Source organism: Euprymna scolopes, chromosome 37, assembly GCF_053919585.1.
Source record: "Euprymna scolopes isolate OS-2025 chromosome 37, ASM5391958v1, whole genome shotgun sequence".
In the NCBI taxonomy this organism is placed as follows: domain Eukaryota; kingdom Metazoa; phylum Mollusca; class Cephalopoda; order Sepiida; family Sepiolidae; genus Euprymna; species Euprymna scolopes.
This window is the reverse complement of record NC_136518.1, coordinates 34,893,268-34,920,332: the sequence shown is the minus strand read 5'-3', so window position 1 is coordinate 34,920,332 and position 27,065 is coordinate 34,893,268. Positions and strand designations below refer to the sequence as shown.

The window sequence follows — 27,065 nt, the reverse complement described above, 5'->3', positions numbered from 1 at the left end:
AGGGAACCAAGAAGTGGGAAAGAGGAGATTCGCCCAGCTGCGTCAGTGAACGCACGGACAGATTCTCCCACCCGACCTAAAGAGATGAAGAAGAAAAAGAAATAAGGCACCAGTGAACTGAAGCCGACTACGCTCTCATGTTATGGGCCAAACGCCTTCAATTCTAAACAATGCCTAATTCACACAAACCAAAGAAGAGAGGAGGAGAAAGAAGGTGAAGACACCGGGCTGCTAGCGCTGATGAAAGAAGTCACTAGCCTTCCAGTTATAAGCAAGGACACGCATCATCGACAGCAGGATGACCGTCTTACCCTAACCCTTTCCATCGCCCAAAAGATAAGTTACATTTTACAAACATTCATTCCTTGTCAATTCATACATACCTACAAACATTTTACGAACATTCATTCCTTGTCAATTCCTACATACCTACAAACATTTTACGAACATTCATCTCCTTTGTTAAATCACATTCCATTCTACAAACACTTTGCCCCTCCCAATACAAATTGTTGGTAGTAAATAAAGTCGGTTCTCAACCTTCAACATTCGTCTGTCTTTAATTATATGGAGTCAGAATCTACACACTTCCAACGTTATTCATTTCATGTATTCTTGGTTGTGGCCTCTATGGCATCCTTTCCCACCCCCTAATCCCTCTCATAAATAACAAAGAGGCCATAAGTTACAAATTTGAATGCAAAATTTATGATAAAATTCACTCTGCATTGCCCGCATTGGAAGTGGCATATAGTGATCAAACTGTGCTCAATATCCTAATTATAACAGGTGTATCCAAATGCAACTTCATTTCTTCTGGTTTTTTTTTATGGCCCCAAGCAACGCCAGGTATTCCTGCCAATATTTTTATAAAAAATAATCATAATGCAATTCAAGGTAATTTATTAACTAGTTTTTAAATCATTAAACTTACTTTTACCTATGGCGCTTGCAACTTTCTCTCCAAACTTGAAATCATTATTCATATTTATTTTGCACATCCACCCCTAACTCTTGCAATCACACTCGCACCTGGTCCACCCTATGCTCCAATCATATCACCATGGTAACAAACCTCAATAGCATCATCATCCAAATATAGTTTCTCCACATCTGAATTCTCATCTGTCTACAGTTTTTGTACACTTCTTGCACACATCATTATATCGTATTAATCCGAAACTCATTATCATCTCTAAAACTTCCTATAATATCACTGCATTCCTTGTGTACCCAAAGTTTACAAGTACTGTGACACTTGAGACTCACACGTTATATGAAGACAGTCATAAGGAAATAAAGACAAAGAAGGAATTTGACTCGCTTTATTTCAGTTGAAACAACAAACATTTATTTACAGGTACTTTCCAGAATAACACCTTGTGTCTTGTTCAAAAGTCTTCTCGTACGTCAATGTGCTTAACAAGACTCTGCCATGTTGAACTCGTGGTACTCTCTGTCTTTGTCCGGCCATGTTTAGGACATGTCTTTTCCTGTTGCTCTTGGGCCACGTGTGTAACACGTCTATTTCTGTTTGTCCTGGGCCACGTTTTTCTTTTTTTATAATCTTTTTCTTTCTTTCTGCCTCACTGTAATATCACCTCACACACGGCTCAGTCATTTGCATATGTTGGCTGTCATACAGCTGCTGCTACACGCATGTCAGCGCTCAATTACAGTATCATACTTAAATTTAAGTCATTGTGTTGACTAAATGCCTCATAAAAAGCATACATTTATTTCACCACACACATTCATAAACCCTTACACACACACACACACACACACACACACACACACACACACACACGTGTGTGTAATATTAAAAATGTAGTAAAAACAAAATAAAAAAAAACAACAACAACAAAAATTTAACCTCATGCATACTATTGTTCTTCAACAAAAAATAAAAAAGTTGTCAAAAATTATTATGGATTTTCATTTTAACGATTAATTTTTGTTTGTGTAAACTTCAGGGACAGTTGCCTCCATTATTAGTCATTCACTTTTTTTAAAAGTCAGCTCAACTTAAGACACATGGTTCAAGAACAAGTTAGATGAGGTATGTAGAATTTCTGTAAAAAATTTGTGCATGAAAAGGTTGAAATAAATAAAATTCTTACTGAGAAATTTGCCACAGTTTTGTGAATGTCTGCAAGTTCTTTCAAATATTCATCCCAATGTTCCGGTACAAATGCTGACATATAGAAAAAAACTAATTTTGATGCAAACCGGCTGTAGGAATTGTCGAAACACAGCTCGTAGATACCTTGCAGAGGAGAAAAAAAAATAACAAATATAAAAATAAATTCTTAACATCATTTTTTTAATTACTTTAATTTTTAAATAAAATTAAAACGTTTTAAATAAAAAAATGCAGACAGATATTTTTTAAGGTAAGTAATTTTTAAAATTTTATTCATCCAAAAACATATTTGCATGCATTTCTGATTTCCTTGTGTTAAATTTTTTTAAAAATGATTATTAATCGTTGAATACCATAAAATAAACCATGAATCTATTTTATGTGAATGGTTTGTTTTTGAATGAAAGGAAGGGAAAAACTTTTTTCAATTCCAATTAAATAACATACACCTTGCTCAAATAGCAAATAAATTTCATTTTTTTTTTTTTTTTTTAATTTGATTGAAAATTTTCTTGGTGCTTCTTTATAATCAAACTGTCATAAAATAAAGTAATTTATTATTTGTTTAACCAGACACTTTTTAGTGGAAGGAAATGAAATGAAATCGTTTTTCATGAAATCACACGGGCCCCTTGTATCCTTAAAAATACATTCTTCAAAATAATTTACTTGTTATAGTGTCTGATAGAAATTAGTTTGCAAAATGGAAAGAAAAATTATGTTATGAGGGTAAAGAAGAAATAGTTTAACGTTTATTTTAAGCACATTGTTTATCAGGTAGTTAAAGTATGAAGAGAACAATGCTGAAATGTTTTTTTTTTATGATCAAGGAAAGATGTCTCCATTTTAATATTATTCTTACCTGGCCAAAGTTATTATAGAAAAAGAAAATTGAATCAAAATAAATTATATTTATGGAAATAACATAATGTAAATACTCCCCTAAAAAGTAGGCTAGGGTGTATCAAATGTTAATATGTCATTTAGATTATAAGAAAAGAAAAATATGGCCCAGGACAGATATAAATCTGATTTTGAAAATCTGACAGGATCTATATATGTTATAATATATTAAAAATATTTGCAATATCCGTTATAAATATTAGTTTATTTAAAGAATTTTCTTTGTGCCAAAATTTATGGAAAACTAATTTTTCAAAATGAAATGCTCCAGATATGGGAATCGATTATTCAGACTACTATTCTCATTTTGATTTCTTCTCTGAGCAAAAAACACTATTTTGATATTTAGATCCCAAGAAAACCTAAAATAAGGTCAAAGAAATATTTCAAAGTCAAAACAATGTTTTGTGCTGCTACAGTTACATATAGAGGCAGGAAAAACAGTGACGTACGCAATAGTATCAAATGTAAAATATCTATATCTAAAACCTAATGACTGTGTGCGTGTTATATTTGTGGAATTCTTATTGAAAGAAAAGTTAAAGAATTTAAATTAAATCTAAAGGTATGTTCTTACGAAAAATTTACTAAGGCAAAAAATGGAAGTATTCCCGAATGTCTAAGTACTTCTTTAAAACTTTAAATACACCCTATTTTTATGAAATTTAAATCATTTATAAAATTCTCTGGGAAAAAAAATGGAAGTGATCTCTATATTACCCTCTATGTACCAAATATCTATGGAGATAGAATCCTCTAAAAATTTTGAATATGTATATCCAATTTTAATGAAATTTAAACTATATGTATAAGAAATTTCAGAGTTTTCCAACATTTTAGCTTTTGGGGGGAAGGGGAAAAACATCAAGAAGGGCAGTAAAAACAAAAGAAAGTAATATGATGCTATGAGCATAGTAAAAAAAGGGCATTGTAGTGATTCTCATTCAATCCTGAGCAACGTTGGGTTTTCCTGCTTATTTAAAATAAAATAACACAAAAGCTACTTGAAAAGCAAAGATATTAAAAATATTAATTTATTTAAAAAATTTTCTTGGTACCAAAATTTAATGGAAAATTCAAAATAAAATGCTACAGACATGGGAATTGAAATTTTTATTATTCAAACTACTATTCTTATCTGGAATCTTATTCCCACAACGTTTCAATCAATGTAACCTACGGCCTTCTTCAAGTGCATCTTTTCGAACTCAATCCATGGGAGTATTATCATCTCATCATCTCCATCGTCTTTCAGGACGCTTCACCACCGAATTTACATGACTTCTCCAGTTCTCTTGGTCTCGCATGACAGTTTGCAGGTCCCGAACACTTTCCAATCCTGGGTCCTAGGTTATCAATGTAGGTCATTCTTCTTCTACCACGGCTGGCTTCCTCTTCGTTGTGTCTCATGCAGTGGGCAGCTACTCTCATCTTTCTCTGCTGTATTTTCAGTGATACTAGTGGTAGGTCACCATAAAGCTGTTGATTTGCTGCGTGGCTCCTCTATGATGTATTGAGGGCCATCCTGAGCATCCATATGTAACAGCCACCCAGTCTCTTCAGAGCATTTGTAAGAGTAGCTTGATTGGATAGAAGTCTTAAATAATTACTTAAGACTTTTGTCCAGTCATAAAATGCAAGCAAGCTACCTCATGGATTAAATAAAGAGTTCCATTCAAAATGTTGTACAGTTTATTAGTCTGACCAGATGCACATAAAATGTTCAGAGATTGTATTGATCGAAACATTGTAAAAATAATATTCCGGATGAGAACAGTAATTTGAATAATACAAATTATGAAACTCCTCTAAGAATTTCGAAAACATAATATGGAAACTGGAATGTATTAAAATTAGAAATAAGTAAAAAAAAAAAAAGTAAGCAAACTAATAAAAGCTTTCAATTATAAAAATTAATTTCGAATCTTTAGAGAAGAAAAATTTATATAATTACGATTTTCAAAATAATTTATTGGATGAACTATTTTATTTTATGGGGATCAAAATTTCATTATTATTGTGATAAATAAAACAAAAAAGATAAAAATTAGTACCACGAGTTTGAATAATTTGATCGAATATCCCTTCTGTTTTCCAAGATTTGTGGACCAGGATTTCTAATCTTTCATCGCGTAAAAAGAAGTCAATATTTCTGTCTCCTCCCGTCAAAACCTATAAAAAGATAAAAACATAAAATAAATTAGGATAGTTGAAACTAAAAAATGATGCAATTTTACAATGAAAAATCACTTATTATTTATTCATTGTTATATATTGTGATACATAAAAACATCTTCTCCAGAGCATGACTGTTTCTTTTTTCCATTTCCTCATTTTGTTGGTATTAATACCAGGTGGAGTGAACCTCTCATTGAGATAGAAAATGTCTACAAAGGTATAAGTTAAGTCTAGGCGATGTGTTATGCTTAGTGTTTGTATAAAGAAAAGTTGGCATATTATGACGCATCGTATCAATATTTATAATAAAATCGAAACCAAAAACTATGCAATTTTAAAATTGGCCTGCCCCATTCCCTACTGTAATACAAACAATATAAGGGGAGGGGGACAATGAATGATTCTTCATTTTGGTTTCAATTTCAGTTATAAACTATTACAAATATTCATACATTCATGATACTTCATAAGATGTGAATGTTTAAATCTGGATTATTTTTTGGATTATTTTATGGTAACTGTAATTTTATTAAAACTAAAATTAAATCTAAAGAAAAAAAACTACTTTCATAAAAATGTCTCTATATGCATAAATTTCCTTGAAGACGCAGCAATAATTTGTACTTGTAGTGTTAGCAACGAGTGAAGCAAAAATTACTTTACTTAATAAATTACCCTGGTGTAATGGGTGGCAGTTATAGTATATACTATTGAGCAAGTAAGAACTCCATCAAATATATATTAATAAGACCAAAGCCTTTGAAATATCAATCTGGACTAAATAATGAAATCAGTTAATGTAATTAGAAATGGAATTTAATTTTCTGTCCATGATACTGGCAAATTTATAGTGAAAATGAATGACTAAACAGTTTTTTACTTTTTATGTAGGTTCATGAAGCTATTCTGATCAATGAAATTAGACGAAATTTCACTTTACTTCATAAACTAAAGTAAGATTTTCTTTATTTAATTGATAAATCTATAATCATTTATAGATATAAAAATATTGTACAAGAATGGAAATTAAATGAAAAAGTTGTTTTTTGTTGCAAATATACAAAATATTTATTGATAATTTAGCTAATAATGAAAAACCATAATGGAATTATTTGCTGATAATGCTAAATTACTTGTTGAACTATTATCGCAGAATATAATAGAAATAATCTTGGAAATTGGAATATTATTTTTTCACCCATTGCATCACATACTCCAGATCGAACAAGAAAAATCATCAGTTGCCGTTACTCTTCAAAATACTGCCATAGATTTTTATGTCATTTGTCTAAACGTCAATGAATGATCCCTTGCGCCATTGTCTTTCAACTTTTAGCAATCATTAGTTTTACAGTTTGGAAATTCGTTAAAAATATTTGTTTTAATTTACCTACTTATTTGTGACCTATTTGCGTTAAAAAATGGTTGATATTTAATAAGTTATAAGCCTTTAAAGTTCATGTAAATACCGATTATGAACAAAGTAGCCATTTTTGTTTATGTTACTGATTGGCTAAACAAAACTGACTACTTTGCTTAGAATCGATATCATCAAAACTTTAAAGGTATATAATTTCTATTAAATATTATTTATTTTTTATACAAATAGATGGTTATATGGCCACCCAGCTGTTACAGCTAAAGCAAAAATTAGCGCAATTTAACCCTATTTAGCCATGAATTGAACACCAAGAACTTATCTTAAGTAACTTTTTCTCCATTCTTTAAAGATTTTTTAATACATTGAATAAATTATGGTTGGTTGAGTTTCCATGGAATCTATGAGATAATATAATTGTTTTGTTTGGTTGTCAATTGAAAATTGTATTGTTGACATGTCATTCGAATTGGCTAAAAGGGACTGGCCTATGGTGATCCTAATGTCGTTGTTGCCTGTGGGAATTCAAGATGATTACTGGGACCTAAGGCAATGAGAAATTAACATTGACCATCTAGTAGAGAAATTTTATGGCTAGCTTTGATTGGTTATCCAAGGGGGTTGCATCTTACAACTCAACCACTTACCTCAATATAAAAAGGGCTGCACAAGTGATTTTTGGCAGTATAGAACTCTCAAGAGAAGAATAAAGAGAATAACAGAGTAAGAAGCAGATAAGTCGAGTGAAGAGCTGATCAGATATTCAGCCATGATAGAAAAATAAAACTAATAGACCAAAACCCATGATTAAGTTCTATAAAGCAGGAAAAAGACAAAAATTCCCATGGCTTATGTAAAGAGAAAATACTTTCTTTTTTTCTTTTTTTTACAAGGTAGTTACCACTTATCAAGGCCCGGAAGCCACTCAGAGATAAGGGTTATTGCAAGTACAGTACGCTAGTGTGGAGATTTAATAAAGTGTCTACTTAAGGGGGTGGTTCATCAGGAATTTGTTTACGTTGGACTTGAAGACATCCAGGTTGTAGTCAGGTGGGAAGCAGGCAGACGGAACAGAGTTCCACAGGCGTGCAGTTCTAAGAAAGAAGCTTTGTTCATGGAATCTACGTTTTGATTTAGGCATAGATAAAGAGTGGGGAAAGTTTTTGACAGTGGATTCAGCTAGACGGGTGTTTTTCATATAAGATTGGCTGTTTCCATGAAAGAGAATTAAATTAAAGTATTTCAACATCAACTCATTGGGAGAAAACTTCCTCTCTTGCTAAGAGTTCCAACAATTACTGCTACAAGTTGGTTGTGCTGTGGCCGATTAAGTGAGGGAAAGAAGAAAAGAAACATAGTTGTTTCTTTTGTGAACGAACAAACTTGTTTTTTTTGTGAATAAACTTTGTACAAATTATTTCAAATTCATCGTTAATTATTTATACAAGGCATATATCTTGGAACAGATAGACTTTGTTGACTTTCTTTCTTTTGGAATGTTTGTTTGATGAAGGTTCTTCTACAGTAATCATTTTAACAGTAGAGTCCAGCAACCAGCAACATGGACAAGCGATCCTTTAGACGGCAGAGCTGCAACATCAACACAATGTAGACACGTGATCATTTTGGTGAATTATCTGAGTGGAGGAACTTACGGTCTTATTAGACTCAGTGACCTGTGACCACAAGAGGTCATTAAGGTTGAAACATATACCCAAGTTCAGGTATATATATCTAAAAGACTCTGTGCCACGTCATATTGATGTGTTTGACTCAGGATACCATAGACTTTGTGGCTGACTGGGAGCGACCTCTTGACAAGGTTATATTGGTGTTTGTGACCAAGGAGTTTTCATACTTGGCCCAGACTAGCTCTTGTAACATCCGAGTCAATGTCATATTTGATGCTGTTGATCCAGAATTTGACCCCATGGATTACCACGTCATAATTGGCTGCTGAGTTTTAGGATTCAACCACATGTGGAGAAATTGGCTAAGTGACCTTTTTTCTTGGTGAATCTTTTTAAATTGTTGATTTGTCAATAGCAGTCCTTGTCACACTTGATTAGTTGTGTGAGTAGTGGCTGGTGACAGGTGTGTTAAAAACACATGTAAAAAGAGAATATGAGTGAGACTGACTTGGTTGTATAAATAAAAAGAAAAATTGCAAAGCAAATAGGTGAAGGCGTGTGCTCTGGGGGGATTGAAAGTTTTTTGTACACTGTTGGGAAGTATATTCTTCCTGGGTTCGAGAGAAATCCGGGGAATTGAACGACTGGCTGCAGTTGAGACAAAAAAAACAGGTGGTATATGAGATACAGGATCCTGCTTGCCTATGAGACCGTAAAATGACTGGTCTCCCAATTTATAGTGAGAAAATACCAGAAAGACCCCAACTGTTTTGGGTCAGTCTGAAATCAGCATTAGTCAAAGAATAATTTACTAAACAGGGCATAATTGATGCAGCAATGGAGTTGTTTCAGTCAAGACAAAGAGTGGGAGAAGAAATTGTAGAGCTAGGAAAATTAATTTTAGAATATGTTGTATTGGCTTTTCTGGGAAAGTGAGCCAATTCCGGTGCTAATGTACTGGGTGAGACCCTTGCAAACTATGACATATAGGCAGATGTCCTGAAAGAGAACCTAATGAAATTAAGAGAGATCCTGGACTTGGCCCAAGTAAGTATGTGGGTGTGGGACCGTATAACAAACAAAATAGTATTCACAAAATATACAAATTTTCAATCATCAACACAAAAATTACGAAACATAATATGGAAATTGGAATATAATATTTCTTTAGAAAGTGCTTTTTAAGAGAATACAATCTTTATTCAGTGGCCGCAATATGAATCTCCTCGGCAGCTTATGTAATCTCTTATAGTCTCAAAAGGAAAATTGATAATCACAAGGAAAATGTCAAGCATTATATGAGAAAAGCCGAGTCAATTAATCATTGTTTATTATGCACATAATTTAGCATTAACTTAACGAACATGAATATATTAATATTTCGTTTAAACTAATTGTTACAATCCATTATCCTATAATAAAGAGCAATGTGTAATCATTTGGTATGTGCAGATTTTTTGGTAGACACTATTAAATTTTTTGGTAGACACTATTAAATTTTTTGGTAGACACTATTAAATTTAGTAATCAGTGCTCAACTCAGTAACCAGTTGAGCTACAAACTCAAAAAACACAAAAAGCCGGTTTATGTAACTCTGAGTTCTGATTGGCTGCTCGTTCATGAGTGCATAATCTATAGCAGGGATACCCATTACGTTGATCGTGATCGACTGGTCGATGGCAGAGATATTGTGGGTAGATTGCATGTTATTGAAAAAAAAAAACGTTGGCACTGACAAACTTCCAGAATTTTGCGGCAGAGCTGGAGACATAAGAGTCATCATGTGAGTACAAGCTAGATAAAACAAATTGACAATTGTCCGTCAGAGTTCAACAAATGCTTTAAAGACTTTGCTTTATATTAATTTATTTTTATTTTGGACTATTATTCTCATCTTTATTAGTTGTTGTTTTTTGATCTTTTATTGGTTTTTGTTTATTCACAACGTTTCGGCCAACTATTCCTCTGGCCTTCGTCAGGTGGTAACCGCGATGGATAGGAACTTTGAATCTTCTAACTGCATTGTGAATAAACAAAAACCAATAAAAGATAAAAAAAACAACAACTAATAAAGATGAGAATAATAGTCCGAAATAAAAATAAATTAATGCTCATCTCAAAAATGAATTCCAATTAAGGAATAATATATATATATATAGACTTTGCTTTACTCAAGCTAATTGCTACATTCATGTGCTACCTTTTCCAAGAAGATGCTGCGGTTGTTTCATTCGCATCGAAAATTGCAACACTGTTTCACCTGAACTCATCTGGGATGAGAGATGAGATTCTGACATTATAAAACATTCAGCTGAAGCATTATTATTATGGAACCCAACATCAGGAAATGTGCTACCTTCTTAATTGCATTATTTGGCTTCACTTATTTATCCAAGTCAGCTTTTTCTCACATGACGATCCTTAAGTCCTTATACCGCTTTATCATGATGAATGAGTATCTATAATTCTGCTTGAGACTTGCATTTAGCAGCCACTGTCCATGCATCCCTGACTGAATCCATCTAATGCAAGTCATCAGTGTAAGGTAATGACAAAATGTACAGCATCGCAATATGGGTTGATGCAGTAATGCAATGTACACCTACATATACTGTCATATAAAAATAATTCATAATATATTTATAAATAGTGTGTTTTGCGTTTTTAGTAGAAGGTAGATCAGTTTAATGTCTTTCTTGAATTAAGTGATATTTTCATATTAAATATTAAAGTATTTTATATCAGTGTTTGATTCTACCCCTCCCCCAGTATACAAGCATATTGGTCTTTCAAAAATAATGATTTCCTTCTGCCTTGTGACAATGTTCAAGTGGGTTTTGCTGACATTGAATCAACAGTTTTGGATGATGTTGGGTACCTGGGCAATGGCATTATGCTTTCTCTGGTTTACAACACACCGATGTATCAGGTGATGTATTAGATGTATGGGAATCACATGAAGTTGTCTTTGGGTATGTAAATAAATTTATATAATTATGTTACACTCAATGTCACAAAGACAAAGTTCCATTCCTTTAACAGGTTTAAGAAACCTTCCAATCACTGACTGTCATCGCTAATAACACCATACCTGGAAGTCCAACATTATAATTCCTTGGTTATTATAGATAATATGAATTGGAACAAATACATAAGAAATAATGCTGAGTCCACTGCAAAGAATGTGGGCTCCCTCTACCGGACTAGAAAACTTCTCTCATCTCTTAATATCCTATATCTCTACAAAGCCATCATTTGTCCTTATATTGTTGCCACATCTTGGCTGGTGCACCAACCACTAGTCTCTTCCTCTTGGACAGGGTGTACAAAAAAAACAAACTTCTAATCTAATAAATCCCACACTGTCAACTAAGCTCCATCCCCTGTCCTATCCCTGCAATGTTGCATCCTTATGCTTGTTTTACAAGTACTTCAGTGGAATGTGTTGCGACAAACTTGTTGCATTTGTAACCCCCTCGATATAAATGCACCCAAATAACTTGACTATTAGCAAAATCTCACACCTTCACTGTACAAATCCCAAGATACCAAAAAGCCTTTTACTTTAACAGCTTCCTTCCTTGAAATGCCTTTGGAATTCCTTTCAAACTTCCTACGTCTTCGACTATGCCAACATATAGAAATTGAAATGAAATGTGAACAATTATCTCGCTGCACAACTCCCCAACTTAAGATCCCCCCCACCTAAATTTGACCCCTAATTCACAATATCCCCTTATACCTTAGTTCCTTCGATAGAATGATCGTTATCACTTGTTACTCTCTATTTAAAATCATTGATCGACTCATCCGGATGAAAAGAAATTTTGTTCTGCAGCATATAAACCTTTTCAGTTTATTTAATAATAAATCTAATCATTTTATTAAAAGGTTTTACACTACAAATTCTAAATATTTTAAACTAGCAGGAGGCACCTGGCATTAGTTGATCATAAAATGCACTTAAATATGATATTTTAATTTATGCAGATTTCAGATTTATTATTATAGAGTCGATTATTATATTTTATATTGTACCCAATGTATAGTACTGATTTCAAAACTTTAAAAAAAACAACATATGACTTTGGTGCCATCAGCAAGAATCGAAACTGAAACCCAAACATGTAGCACTCAAACCTTAGTCATAATCATTTGCAGCTATCATCAGCTGGATAAGAAATAGCTGAATATGAACTAACGTTAACGTATAAATGTACAAGATATTTGCACATCTCATAGATCTAACTAACAAATACTGTCACTTTGGATCAGAGTGACTCCACAATGTTCCACAACGAACCTAAATTGGGGTTTAATCATCAGATCTTTTAGCTTACGCAACAGAATGAAATTCGGTTTTAGTATTTTTATCGTTTTTAATTAAAAACGATAGAATGATGGATTTTGGTGGGATTTTCTAGCTTGCTACTACAAAAGCGATAGAACTATGGATTTTGGTGGGATTTCTAGCAAAAATGCTATCTTACAAAAATCGAAAATGCGCACTTAATTGGATATTATGTCAATGTGACCAGCTGTGTTTGTATGTCGTAGTTTAGAAATTACTTTCTTTTTTATTTGAGGACTGTAGTAGGAAGAGGGTGGTGTTTGTGTTGTTGTTGTTGTTGTTGAAAATATGCAGAAAATTTAAAATTCTTTATAGAAAAAGTTTTTCTTATTAAGGAAAAATGAAGGAACACAGTTGAAAATAGAGCAGAAAAATAAAAAGGAGAAAAAAAGAAACAAGGACGGATCCATTCTTAAGATGTGGCGATTAAGAATTAAAATGCTTTTTCAAGTGTGACCAATACCCACCCCTCTACTGCCACACCTCAAGGGAAGACTTTATCAAGCATGTGGATGAACAGAGTGTATGGAAGTGAAATCTGAAAAAGTGAGGGTTGGGGAAGTGCGTTGCTTTGAGAGAAATGATATGAGAATGATAGGATGAATGAGTAATCTTACTTGATATGACACCTGTAGTTCTCATGAGGTCAAAGGAAGATTACCTATGAACAGATAAGGAAGATGTGTGCAGATGATTGGACTTCGACGGTATGGCTATGTTGAGAGATTTCGAGTTAGTAGATGTAGAATAGTTGAGATAGTTCATCAAGGAAGTGATAAAAATGGATCTGAGGGATCTGGCCAGAGATTTGGGAGTCAATTTCTTAAAGCCATCCAACGCATGCCAGTATGTAAAACGGACATTAAACCAAATATTATTATTATTATTATTATTATTATTATGATGATGATGATGAGGCAAAAGAAAATACTATTTTAAATTTACTATATGACAACTGGTTCTACACATTCCAGCATCTAAAACAGACATCAAATTAATGATGATGATGATGATGATGATGATGATGACCTCAGAAATGTTATTCCAAATTGAAGGATGGCAGACTGAAACACCAAGTCTTTGAAAGAGATGTGCGGACGTATATAAAATAAGATACGTCCATTTAATCTGTGTATTTTGTGGTGAACATGCATTATCAAAGTGAATCATAACCGATGATGAACAGACAAGAACATCTTATAAAGACATTTAAACAAAAAAAATGACAAGAAAGAAAATAGAGAAGAAGTCTTGTTTTGGCTGAAAATTTTGTACATTGAACAAAATACCATCTTGTACTTTTTACTAGTTGCCTGGTGTTGTCGGGGAGTATTTTTGGGTTTTTTTTACTTTCATTTTATTTTTAAAATATTGTTATATAATGTGACCTTACATTAGAAGACTAGCAGTTTTAGCTAATACACAGATATCGATTTTAGAAACGGGTCTCATTTTTAGTCTGAGAAGTCATCGACTTCAAAACTTATCGACAGTTGCAAACAGCTGGTATAACAGAAAAAGGCCATGGTATTATGTCAGAGAGGTCAACGGGGACAGCCACTTGCAATGGGATCTCATTTTGTGGAAACATGATTTGGCAAAATTTATGTCATTATGTTCTCATGTGAGATTTTGAACGAGATTTTGTTGTCAGTTGTTCTTGGGGAAGTTTTGTTCTTGGATATGAGAGAACATATACATGGTTTAAGATGTAGCAGAATGTAGCAAAAATTCAAGACTCCTCCCCACACCCCCACCAACCAACCAACCAACCAACCAACCAAAGATGAAGAACTAGCAAGAGATTTGGCAGACTGTTGCATGAAATTGAATAAACTCAACGGCATCAGGTGAAATGGTTGATGTATTTTTGGCAGAACTACGCAGGTTTGCAGTCCTATTTGGCAGCATATTAGATCAGTGTCTATAATGTGTATTTATTGCTAGATTGCTTGAACCTGCGGAAGAACTATTATGGGCCTCCTCCCAGATGGATAACTTCGATCTGTCACATGTGTTGGTGTGCACTTGTGTCATTTTAAAGAACTACAGGGGAGTTCCAGAGCAGGCTGCAGTAGCTGCATGGTCGGCACAAAGCACAGCTAAGGAGACGGATACGTCCCAGTGCTGTTATAATTGTAATGGACCTAATCATAGGACAAGCGATTGTCTACTGGATAGTGAGACAGTCAGAGATTCTGTTGTCAAGCCCCAAGGAAATATCAGGTGCTATTGATGCCAGCAGCGTGGGTACATTGCTTAATTTTGTCTGGGAAGCAAGCAAGGGGATGAGAATTTAGCACCAATCTTATCCACCAAATTGTTATATATGGAACATTGCCGGTTGTAACTGTTCACATCAGTGGAATACTATGTACAGCTCTAGTGGATGCTGGATGCACACAGTCACTAGTCTGCAAGTCATGTTGTAAGGAATAGATGAGGAAAGTGACCTCTGTGCTCACAGCATACAGAAGCACACTTAGCTGCCGTGGAATAGGAGTGGTGCAAGTTAACATTGAAAGTCTTAGTTGTGGATAGATACTTACTTGGGTTCGATTTATTGCTTCGGCTTGATGCAATTAAACGACTGGAAAGAGTAGCTGTGTTTAGTGCCAGTGAGGTAACTTTTCCACATTTCAGCAAAACCAATTTTACTGCCATTTTCATTACCGAACCTGATTTCTCTACAGAGTATGAACAAAACACTCGAAAGTGGATTGCATCGTGGAAATGGTCTGGTGACTAACCTTCAATTACATTGAAAAATAGACTTGCAGAATACCCAATCCGAACAAAAATTTGTGAGGAATAAGATCGTGAACTGAAGATGTGGAGTGATAACAGCTGGCTGCTGCCATATCCAGAGGATGAATTTGGCCCCCCAAAAGGTGTAATCACCCTCATGGTTGTTGTACAGGAGAGCAATCTGAAAGTTCAATCTGTTGGGAGTTAAATGAGTATGTGGATGTGTATATGGCCAATGTGAATGTTTGCTTGCAAAATTTGAAGGAATGACGACAGCAAGAATCAAATGTTGCAGTGCTAGATCTACGCTGAGCTTATTTGCAAGAATCAAATGTTGACAAATCTTTTGGGCTGTTCCAAACAGTGGAGATTAAGGGAAAATGATATTGTCTGCCTCGGATTTGGGTTGAATGTTGCCACTTTAATATTGTGGTCCATTGTTAATGCCATCCTCACCTAGAATGAGATCTTTGCTACCTTTTCTTCTATTGACAACATTTTTGTGAATGAGAGTTCTGCAACCCATGTCAGGGAACATTTCGAGAAGTTTGGTCTGGCAAGCAAGACGCATGTTTGGATTACATGTCCAGGAGGAACAGGGAAAACTGTTATGGTGGCATAGAAGTGGCCTTCCAGTAGTCCCTGATAGACTTACTTGTCAAATTGTATTTTCAGTGTGCGGGAAATTGACTGACCATTTCCCAGTGTATGGCTGGTTACGTGTTGCCACGGCATTTGTAAAACGAAAAGCAAACACTGTGATAACTGGATGGGATGATGAAGTGTGAGATCCTCTTCTGCCATAGATGATTGAAGTCATTTGTTTGAAACTAGCCCAGGACGATCCAGTGAAAGGTGACTGGTGTATCTGTGGGGATGTTACAGTGTGGATGGACGCTAATTCCATTGCCACAGGCATGGTTGTGAAAAGCAATGGCTCCATGGCAGAAGACATAATAAGCTGGCTCCAAGCGATACATGAGGACAAGTATATAAATTTAGCTGAGCTTGATGCTGTGCTGTGAGGTATCAACCTTGCATTGCAGTAGAAAGCCAAAACTATTCATTTATGAACGGACTCTTCATGTGTATATCAATGTATAATTGACACCAAAGCAGCCTCTAAAACGTTAATTAAGTTTCGCCTCTCTACACTCCAAAATTTGGCCTCAGAATATGCACTGAACACCAATGTGGGGCTTGTTAAGTCTCATGATAACAAAGCTGACCAACTTATTCGGGTACCACAGTGATGGTTGAATGAAATCCATAAAAAGACAGAAGCCAGAGAACCTGTGTGTGCTGTAGCCGAAAAACGTAATGTTTCTCAGGTACATGCAATCCATTGACCTAGCGAACATCCCAGTGTGAAGAGGATGTTGTATTTTGTAAAGTTAGTCAATCCATTAATAACAAGCGAAAGTGCGGACTGTGGTTGGGGATTGCACAGAATGCCAATCCATAGATCCAGTCTCAGTGCATTAGAAGCCAAGTAGTCTTGACACCCCTGAAAATTAGAGCAATGTTGCTATGGATATAACCCATTTCAGCACTCAAATACACCTGACGTTGATAGAGTGTGTCCCCAACCATTTTGCCATCTGGAAGCAGTTGCACTGACAAGATTCTGCTAGTGTCATTAGGTAATTGGAGATTATGTTCTGTGAAAGGTGGCCGCTAACTGAATTGCTCACCAATAATGATGCAGCATTTTACAGAAAGATATTTGCTGAGTTTACACAGATGTGGGGCATGCACATTTGATTTCGATGTGCCCACGTACCCTTGGGAAGCGGAATAATCAAGAGGTCCTATTGCACAATAAAGTGCATTATGGCAAGAGCAAGGTGCACGATCTTGGAGGCAGTTTACTGGCACAACATTATGCCTAAAGACAACAAGGCAGCCATGACTACACCTACGAATGTACTGTACACCTATGGGGTCTGTGTCAAGGGTATTGATGAAGCGGTGGTGCCCAACAATGCAGTTGCTAATCTGTACAAGGAGGGAGATGCTGTTTGGGTGAAGAATCCATGCGGAAGATGTACAATGCAGTTCAGTACAGGTACAGTGATAAAAATCAATAGCCAACACTTGACGGAGATGCACATCACATAAATGATGTGCATCTAGCGTGTCGACATGATTGCTTAATCTGTCACGAAATTGCCTCATCAGATGATGAAGCCCCATTGGTGTATGAACAACCACAAGAAGAAAGCTCCTCAGAAAATGATGCACCCAAAGATCCAGAGCAGGAAGAGATCAATGATGTGACAGACAGTACCACCACTGAGGAAGTTTCTGAGCCTGTATCATTAAGGCAAAGTAACAGGAAAAATCGACCTGCCCAACATTGTCATTTGCATGATCTTGAGATCAAGGAGGAATGTGACGAGCATGCATTGAAGCGCTCAAGAATTGTATGGCTAATGTTTAAGTCAGGCATTCCTACGGCGAAAATGAGTTCATCCAAAAGCTATAACTCCCAAAGTTGCTTTGGTAACTTGTCGTGTTGAGTCATTGCATTTGAGATTGTGTCGAAGTCTTGAGTGTTTCTGGGCATGCCCATCACACTCAACATGAGCAAATTATACACAACAGTCATCTTCTTGATCTGGCAAAAAATTGGACCTGAATAGTATTTAAGCTGACATATTGATTCTGAGCAGAGATTTTTCAATTGTTATTAAATTTAGTCGTCAGCACTCAACTGTCTGACCAGTAAAAAAACTAATAAACTAAAAAGAACACTAAAAGACTGGAATGTACCATTATGCTCAGATGAATAAATCCATTTTCTAAGTTCTGATTGGTTGCTAGTTAGACATTTTTTCACCATTCAGAAAATTCTTGCTTGAATTAAGCAATATTTGCATATCAACTCTTGGAATACTTTATGCTGGGAAGTGTCCATTTGATTTTACAATTACTGTATCCTGTTATTTACATCTGAACTTTAATTTACAATTTATTAAAAAATTATGTATTTTTCACTCAGAATATAGAAACATTTTCATTTATGAAAAATTATAAGCAATATGAGAATTAACTCATGTTTTCATTGAAGGATCTAAAAAGAATTGCCCCTCCCCCACACTTACAGCTAAAATTTTATTTTATTTTCTGTATAAGTTTAAAGATATGCAGATAAAAAAAATAGTAATTCATAAAGACGGATCCAATTTGAAAGTGAAATGAAAAAAAAATGAAAATATTAAATTAAGCTAAATATACTTAGTAATAGTAATATTAAACATTATAAAAAAAAATTAATTTCATTCATTAAAGTGACAAAGTATTTGTCTACCCTAGTTTTATTTTTAGAGGTAACCTAAATTGAGCATAGATCACATAGATGGCAATTTTGAACAGGTCTTTTGTCTGCTACTCTATTTCAGGGGGGCAGGTTACGTAATCTCCTCAATTGTATCTTCATCAGTCACGCCACCCTCTGCTGTATTGTTATTGGATGCATCAGTGTGCTTATCCCAATCAAGGTTGCTAATGAGTCCTCATACACCATTTGTCATCCGATAAAGAATAAAGAAATACGGTCACACAAAATATAGAGATCCTTAATATGGCATCAGTGAAGATTGAATGTTGGCTGTAGGTTTTTGTCCTTTATAGGATTTTGTACATGTGTGAAAAGTTGGATGGTACTGTTGTGATATCCTTTGGAATTATGTTAAACCAATAAACTGCTAAGACATTTTTTCCACTATTCCATTGCTCAACAGAACATTGAAAGCTCATCCAAATGCCCATCCTTCTACGAACTCTGTGAATTTTTCTTCACAAAACGCTGTACCATCGTCAATTTGCAGTTCTACCAGACACCTTCTTTCAGTCTCCAACTGCCAGATGATATTGGCAATGTCCTAGCATAGTAATGGCCTCCAAATGAAAAATATTAACATTAGGTAGTACCTGCCTCCAACTTGATTCATTTTCATTCTGATTCTGGTTCAATTCTTGTCGACAGCTAGCCTGCCCATCTTTCAAAGCACAGGGGCTGAATCTATGAACTGATACTTCTTGTAATCACTGGCCACCACTCTAACAGCTACTTTGTGATCTTACGCAGTAAAACATGCTTCATGCTAAATTGACGACTGGATGAATGACTTGTGAACCAAATCCAGTTCTTCTACAAATGCAACACACACACTGGTTCTATGAATTCCATCTCTTTCAGCAAGTCATCACTGTGTTACTCTGCTAAGTTGATCAGCCAAGTTCTCATTAAATTCGATGATTGCCACATCAATTGCCAATTCAAATTCTGAGACTCATAGCATGGGGAGCCAACGTCTGATTAACATCTCCAAGACATCTTTGTCTTCCCAGGCAAGATGTCTGAAACTCAGTATGCAAAGTATGTTTGTAAGTGGACCACATTCGTTTTACATTGCAGTGCCATGTTAAGAAATAGAACAACAGGGTAAACTAAATTCAAGCTTTAGTAGGGCAACTAATATGGGAGAAAGATACTTAAATGACCTTTATGACCAGATATATCACTTATCTGATGGAAAGAGTGGGTTATGTTCACTTTAAACAAATTTATCACAAAAGATTGTCCAAGCTTCAGACACTTGTATCTCATAATCCAAATTTAAATAGCTTAACTGACGAACAGAATGCTGAAGTTTACATTTTCACGTCTGCCATATTTGAACTTATGGGGAAGTGATGTAATGGTTACTGGTGTAGTTTGTGGACATGGGTTGCAGTGTTCAAGTTTCTATGAAATTATAAAGTTATTACTATTAATACCCCTGGAAAATGTATGCATTCATATTTCTACCTCATAGCTATCATGCCAAACTAGACTCTCAAATCTTGGCACAATAATTACTCTAGGAGAACTTTGAAATAATACTAGTGGCATTCCAAAAGTAATGTCTCCTATTTTTTATTCTGCCCAAGTTGATCAGAGTGGATTGCAAATTGTATTGCTATGATAACTGAATACGCATTCATAACCTAAAATTTTCATCTCTCTGTTGCAGATACTGATGGTGTGAGACTCTAAGAAAGCAACACCTGTTAGGGACATTCATCAGAAGCAGAGATGCATCATTGAATTCTGGACAAAAGTGCATTGAGAATGGTGGTGACTATGTAGAAAAATAAATTCTGGAGCACAAAAGGTCGCTCGTTTTAATGATACCAATCCCGTCTTTGCAGTTCTCCAACATTTTGAGTTAAAACAAAAAATAGGAGACTTTACTTTTGGAACGACCCGCATACCTTTTTTTTTTTTTTTAATCTTAGTGGTGGACAGTAATGAGAATAACATGTTTCGGAAGACAATGAAAACTTGATGAATCACATCTAGTTACCCAATAAAGAAAAGGTCTGAATAAATAAAGGACCCGCGTTGACAAGTTGTCTATCTTGGCATGAGATATTTATGTAATATGATGATGAGTGTCAGAATTACACAGAAGCAAGGTGAAACACCTGCAGTTTAATGGGATTAACACAAACATGTGTTACAGAAAAGTTAAAACACTAAATATGCAATAAAGACCCCAATAAAGAAAATTCGAAATTTATACATTTGAAACAAACTTGCACCAAATCACTAATTTCTATATGATGTATTAACTAAAATTTCATCATATTAGCTATAAACGATATTGAAGCTTATATATAAAGTATAGGCAACCTATTCACTGTTCCTTTTAACATTAATAGACATTTTATTACAAGGCAAATAATTCTTTTTTGCAAGTCAATTTCATTACCTAACTGGTGCATCTGTTTATAAAAATCGATTATTTGTTGTTTGTCAGACAATCCCATCTCTTGTGATTATTTTTACGAAACTGATATTTTCAACTTCCTAAAAACTCTGCAATAACCCACAAATTGATTTAAAAAAATAAATAAATATAAATATTCAGTGAATTATGTTTTAATTACTTTCTAACTGCATAAATATTTGAAGTTTTTCTCATAAATCTACCTTCCTCACGTATGCATTAAAAAAGGTGCAAAATTGACCCTTTGTAGTGCAGGTGTGTGCGTGTGATTTGTGAGCAAATTTTCAAATATTTGTGAGGTTGGAAAATTAAGAAAGAATAACAAAAGAGAAAATTAGTTATATGTTAGTTATATGTTAGTTATATATTAGTTATATGTTAGTTATATGTTAGTATATGTTAGTTATATGTTAGTTATATATTAGTATATGTTAGTTATATATTAGTATATGTTAGTTATATGTTAGTATATGTTAGTTATATGTTAGTTATATGTTAGTTATATATTAGTTATATGTTAGTATATGTTAGTTATATGTTAGTATATGTTAGTTATATGTTAGTTATATGTTAGTTATATATTAGTTATATGTTAGTATATGTTAGTTATATGTTAGTTATATATTAGTTATATGTTAGTTATATATTAGTTATATGTTAGTTATATGTTAGTTATATGCTAGTATATGTTAGTTATATGTTAGTTATATGTTAGTTATACGTTAGTTATATGTTAGTTATATGTTAGTATATGTTAGTATATGTTAGTTATATGTTAGTTATATGTTATTATATGTTAGTTATATGTTAGTTATATATTAGTTATATGTTAGTTATATGTTAGTTATGTTAGTTATATGTTAGTTATATGTTAGTTATATATTAGTTATATGTTAGTATATGTTAGTTATATGTTAGTATATGTTAGTTATATGTTAGTATATGCTAGTATATGTGTATCATTTCTTTTGTGCAGAACCATCTTTAACATATGGTCAAATGATAATCTATAGATGTTGTGACTTGTTGTATATTATTTTATTTTTTTGAATCCTTTGAGATGAGGCTTCATAATTTGAATATAGATTTTTTTGTGGACTGTTACTGAAACAGTATAATTGAAAGTTACCCTCCACCTTAAAAAAATATTAAAAAAGAAAATTATAGTGTCGGCATCAACTGGCTACACATTAAATAGTTGTAATGGGTCGAAGAAACAAAGTATTAACCAGACTTATACTAGATAAGTGCAAACAGGACTGGAACCTTAGGGAGACTTATCGACACCCAAATTCCAGTCCATTGCCAGAGAGAAATCAATGGTAAACGGCTGTTGCGATAATGCAAATTCATTATTATGAAGAACTGAAGAGTATTGGAAATCTGGAGAGACTTGTCGTCACTTAGACTCCAAAGAACCCCACAGAGAGAAATCTTTGATGATGGCCTGCATGAAAAATCTAGTGAGTACAATGCTAACAACACCAGTGTTTTTATTTAATGATTTTCAAATACAAAATATACAAATGTTATCTTTAAATGTTATCTTTATTTAATGATTTTCAAATACAAAATATACAAATGTTATCTTTAAATGTTATCTTTATTTAATGATTTTAAAATACAAAATACACAAATGTTATCTTTAAATACTCCTAACACTAAATACGGAAGTACATTTCGAAAATATCAACACTGACCAGAATCTCACTGTTTTATACTTGTTTTCTACATTTAATTATTAAGCACTGCATCAGCTACAATGCTTTATGATAGCCTTGTTTATCGTTTGCCTATTTGTACAGCGCGTTCATTTTTTGGGTTTATTTAAGTGTTATTGAATGCAGTATAAATTACATTGTATAAAAAAAATCAGTGAAAATAAAAAGGGGTGTTCCATTGCTTTGATTATCACATCTCTCCTGTTGAATTTCTATATCAGCACGATTTGTCTGTCTTCATATTTCCATTACACTTTTTTTTTAACTTCAAGGTCACCTCATATCAAGGCCAGAAGGCCACTCAAGAATAAAGGTTAATAAATGTTAGGTAGTTGGTGAGACAACTCAATTGATGATCAGTGATGATGGAACTTGTGTAGGGCTTAGTTATTTGAGAGGATGGGTCAACAAAAACTTATTTACATTGAACTTGAAAATGACCAAGTTATAATTAGCAGAGAAGCAGACCCACGAAATCTTGTTCCACAGACAGATAGTGCTAGGGAAGAAACTCTGCTCATAGAATTTATGTTTAGTTTTAGGGACAGATAGAGAGTAAGGGAAATTGACAGTTGTTCTAGTTAAACAGGTATTTGTTACAAACATGTTATAGGAAGGGGCCATGGGTTGAAGCTCAGTCGAGCACCTGCCATAAAAAAAGATAGAGCAGAGATAGATTCACAAAATCTCTTCTGTGAAAATGGAGCAGTAGGGAGGGAAAAAGTTCTTCACCCACTAAATTCCAAAGACGGTTTTGGGCTCTATAAAGGCAGGAAAGGGTACTCTCAGGAGCTTTTCCCCAGATGTGGCAGCAGTACTTCATCCCTGGATTGTATTTAACTCTTGTACAGATAGAGTATAGAATCCTGAATGAGATACTTTCTGGAACGGTAAAAAGATCCTACCATTTTTCCAGGACTTCCATTTCAGGTCAGAAGTGAGGTCAGGTCAGGTGATTTCAGGTCAGGAGTGAGGTCAGGTCACGAGTGAGGTTAATCACAGAAGTTTGTCAAAGAAGTGTGCTTCCTGAAAACGAGAGCCGTTCATTTCAATTGAGGGTAAGTGAGAATTTGAGCGTTGATGTTGAAACGATATAAGTTTTGTTTGAGATGGATTAAAGATAAATAGATTTGGATTTCTGTCCATCAACAACTACTTTAATAAACTTATCGGAGAGAAAGGATTTGATAGTTGAGAGGATATTTCCAGCAATAGCGTTTATATTTTGAGAAGTAGACCTTTATGCAAAACTCTATCAAATGCCTTAGATATGTCAAGAGCTATTGCTCTAGAAATGAACCCACCATCAATAGATTCATTGATCCTGTGAGATATTACCGTCAGCACATCAGCTGTTGACCTCTCAAAACAGAAACCATATTTCATGTCACTGATTAGGTTATTTTTGTTAAGGTGGTAGATAACTTTTGTATTTATCACAGACTTAAGTAACTTATTCATGATGTACATGAGACTGATTGGTCTGTACCTAGAAGCAGAGGAACGCTCTCCCATATTTTTAAATACTGGACAAACTGTTGAAGTTTGTCAGGAAGTTGGGAAGAATCTTTCCTTAAAGCAGCATTTAAGCAACATGGTTAATATAGTAGCTAATTCTGGTTGCAGTTTTTTGGATAACTATGATTGGTATGTTGTCCAAGCCAGTTGCTTTGCTGGAATCAAGGTTCTTGATAAGTCTGGTAATGAAAGACCTTATCTTGCCTTGACAGAGTTCAAAATAGACTTCTTCCCTGCAACTTTTTTCTCACAGAAGAGACATTGTGAGCCTGCCTCTGCTTTGTCGTTATTTTCACGGCAAGTGCTTATCTGAGCTCCAATCTATGGTACCCCTCGCCAAACATTCAGGAGAAACACTCGTCTATTTGCAACCACTATCAATAATTTTCCCCATTCTTTATCTGTGCCAAAACCAAAACGTAGATTCCATGGACAAAGCTTCTTTTTTAGAACTACACACATGTGGAACTCTCTTCCGTTTACCTGTTTTCCAGCTGACTAAAATATGGTCGTCTTCAAGTCCAATGTAAACAAGTTCTTGATGAGCCGTTCCCTTTAAGTAATCCAATTTACCAAATTTACACTACTAACGATTACTATGATATTGCTCCATTGACTACTGTACACTCTTTAACTCTTATCCTCAAGTGGTCTCTGGGCCTTGGTAAGAGACTTCTTTGTAAAAAAAAAAATATCTCGGACAAATATATGGATGTCGCTTAGAGTATTTTCAGTCCTAGGAGAAAATTCAGGAGTAGGCGGTGTTGATCACTCAGGGTGAAGTTTAATGCAAACTTCTTTGTCGGATGCTGACATAATCACTTCAGGACCGTTGATTACCGTTGGGATGGAGGAACCCTGTTTGTCATGTGCTAAAACTCCTGTGAACCAAACTTCTGCTCAGCAACTTTAGGTTTTACAGTGTGAACAAAAGACTATTTCATGTTTTCTAAACGTTACTTGGTTTGATGGAATTTCAACATCCAATTTTTTCCACATTTGAAGCACGGATTTGCTGCTTTTTGAGAACCATTAAAATTCCAGCCTGGTGTTAAATAGACTTGGAGTTACCAACGTTTCCATGGCAGAACTTTGGGAATGTTTCATACAATATTAAGTAAGGCTCAGATTAAACTTACGCTGCCAGGCAGAGTTATGCAGTTTCATGATTCACTTTTATTCCCGTTTTTTTCTTTTTATTTTTATGTAAAAACTTTTTTTTCTTTTTATTTTCATTTTACAAAAGAAACAAATGAGAACAAATATTTATAAAAAAAAAAAAAAGTATAAATTCAAAGAAAATAACGAAATTAGTTTCGTATTTAAATTTGGAAATAATTTTACAAACAGAATTTAAAAAATGACATAAAAGTCGAATACGCGCTTTCTTTAGTGATCATGAAAAATAGGATGTACTTGATTGCATTAAAAAATTATGTGCAGACACTTTAGAGAAATATATTTCTTGAAACGTAAATATGTCTGAAAATGTTATTAATTAAAATATATATGTTACTGTTTCATTGGCAAGATTGTCATATTTATTTTTGTTTCACAGTAAAACATAGTAAATAAAACTTCAAAACGATTGTTCATCAAGTCCTGTCGGCTGTCACTTTGGACATCGACCATAGGCCAAGAGAAACTTCTTAACACGTTTCGTATTAATGCCTAGTTAACACAAATCTGTTTCTAGCTCATTCATGACGTCAGATGTTTTTTGGTTTACCCCTTCTCTCTCTCTCTCTCTCTCTCTCTCTCGCGCGCGCGCGCGCGCTCTCTCTCTCTCTCTAGTACTAAAGTAGGGAAGATTTTGTTACACGAGATGGGGATAATTTTTAAGGGTCGGAGTCAGAGAAGAACGAGAGAAAAAATTGTGTATGATTTTTTGTTATTTATTAATAAATCAGGAATCATTCCCATTTAAAATCAAATTAGTATTAGGCATGTAAAATTGAGCAAAACATACTTGAAATGAGCCAACATTATGTGAATATGATAAATCCAAACCAAATAGTCATCGAATTTGACCTAATGTCATGTTTATCTAAAAACGTAACTGGAACTTTGACTCAAAATGATTACTCATTCAATAATATTAATTAATATAATACAAATTAATAATATTTAACAAAAATAACAAGAAAAAAAATTTTAATGCTCATACCGAATTTTTTTGTGTTCTTCTCTGGCTACGACCTTTAAACATTTCTATTAATTGTAGGTTGTTGATATATAGCATGCAGCGTGGATCCTGACTACCCAGGCATTTTTTATAGGTCAGAGTGCCCTTCAACAAAGGCGCGAGCTTTCCATATCCCATTTTCGAACCTTGTGTCACATCTCCCCTCTCCTCACATCTTGGATAGGATATAGACAATGATTGCATCTTTGAAAATGTAAATTAAAATCGACACTGGCAATTAGAATGGCAATTATGAAGTGCCGAATGATAAGAATTTGTGTTATGAATGGTTGCAAATAGACCACCAGAATGTTGAGAATGAGAGAAAAACAATGTTAACGAACAAATCATATTCATGTATTTACGAATTCACATAAAGGTGTGAAAGGTATTTCAAAAACAAACTCTTATCTAACTTTGTCGCCTGTCATAATTGTCATCAGATATAAGTTGGTGAAACCAAACGGAGATTAGAGAAAAGGCTTAGTAAACATAAAAAGAGATATAAAAAATAGCAATTCCCTA

The 27,065-nt window shown here is 34.2% G+C and overlaps 1 protein-coding gene across 1 annotated transcript in view; it reads right to left on the bottom strand.

Moving 5' to 3' along the window:
- LOC145261132 (transmembrane emp24 domain-containing protein 5-like) overlaps nt 1-27,065 on the bottom strand; it is an 86,128-nt gene that overhangs the window by 14,168 nt on the left and 44,895 nt on the right. The window contains exons 2-3 of the mRNA XM_080119398.1: nt 5,104-5,221; nt 2,124-2,269 (exon numbers count right to left, since the gene is read on the bottom strand). Of these exons, the coding sequence (XP_079975524.1) occupies nt 2,124-2,269; nt 5,104-5,221 (264 nt within the window). The remainder of the gene's footprint in view (nt 1-2,123; nt 2,270-5,103; nt 5,222-27,065) is intronic.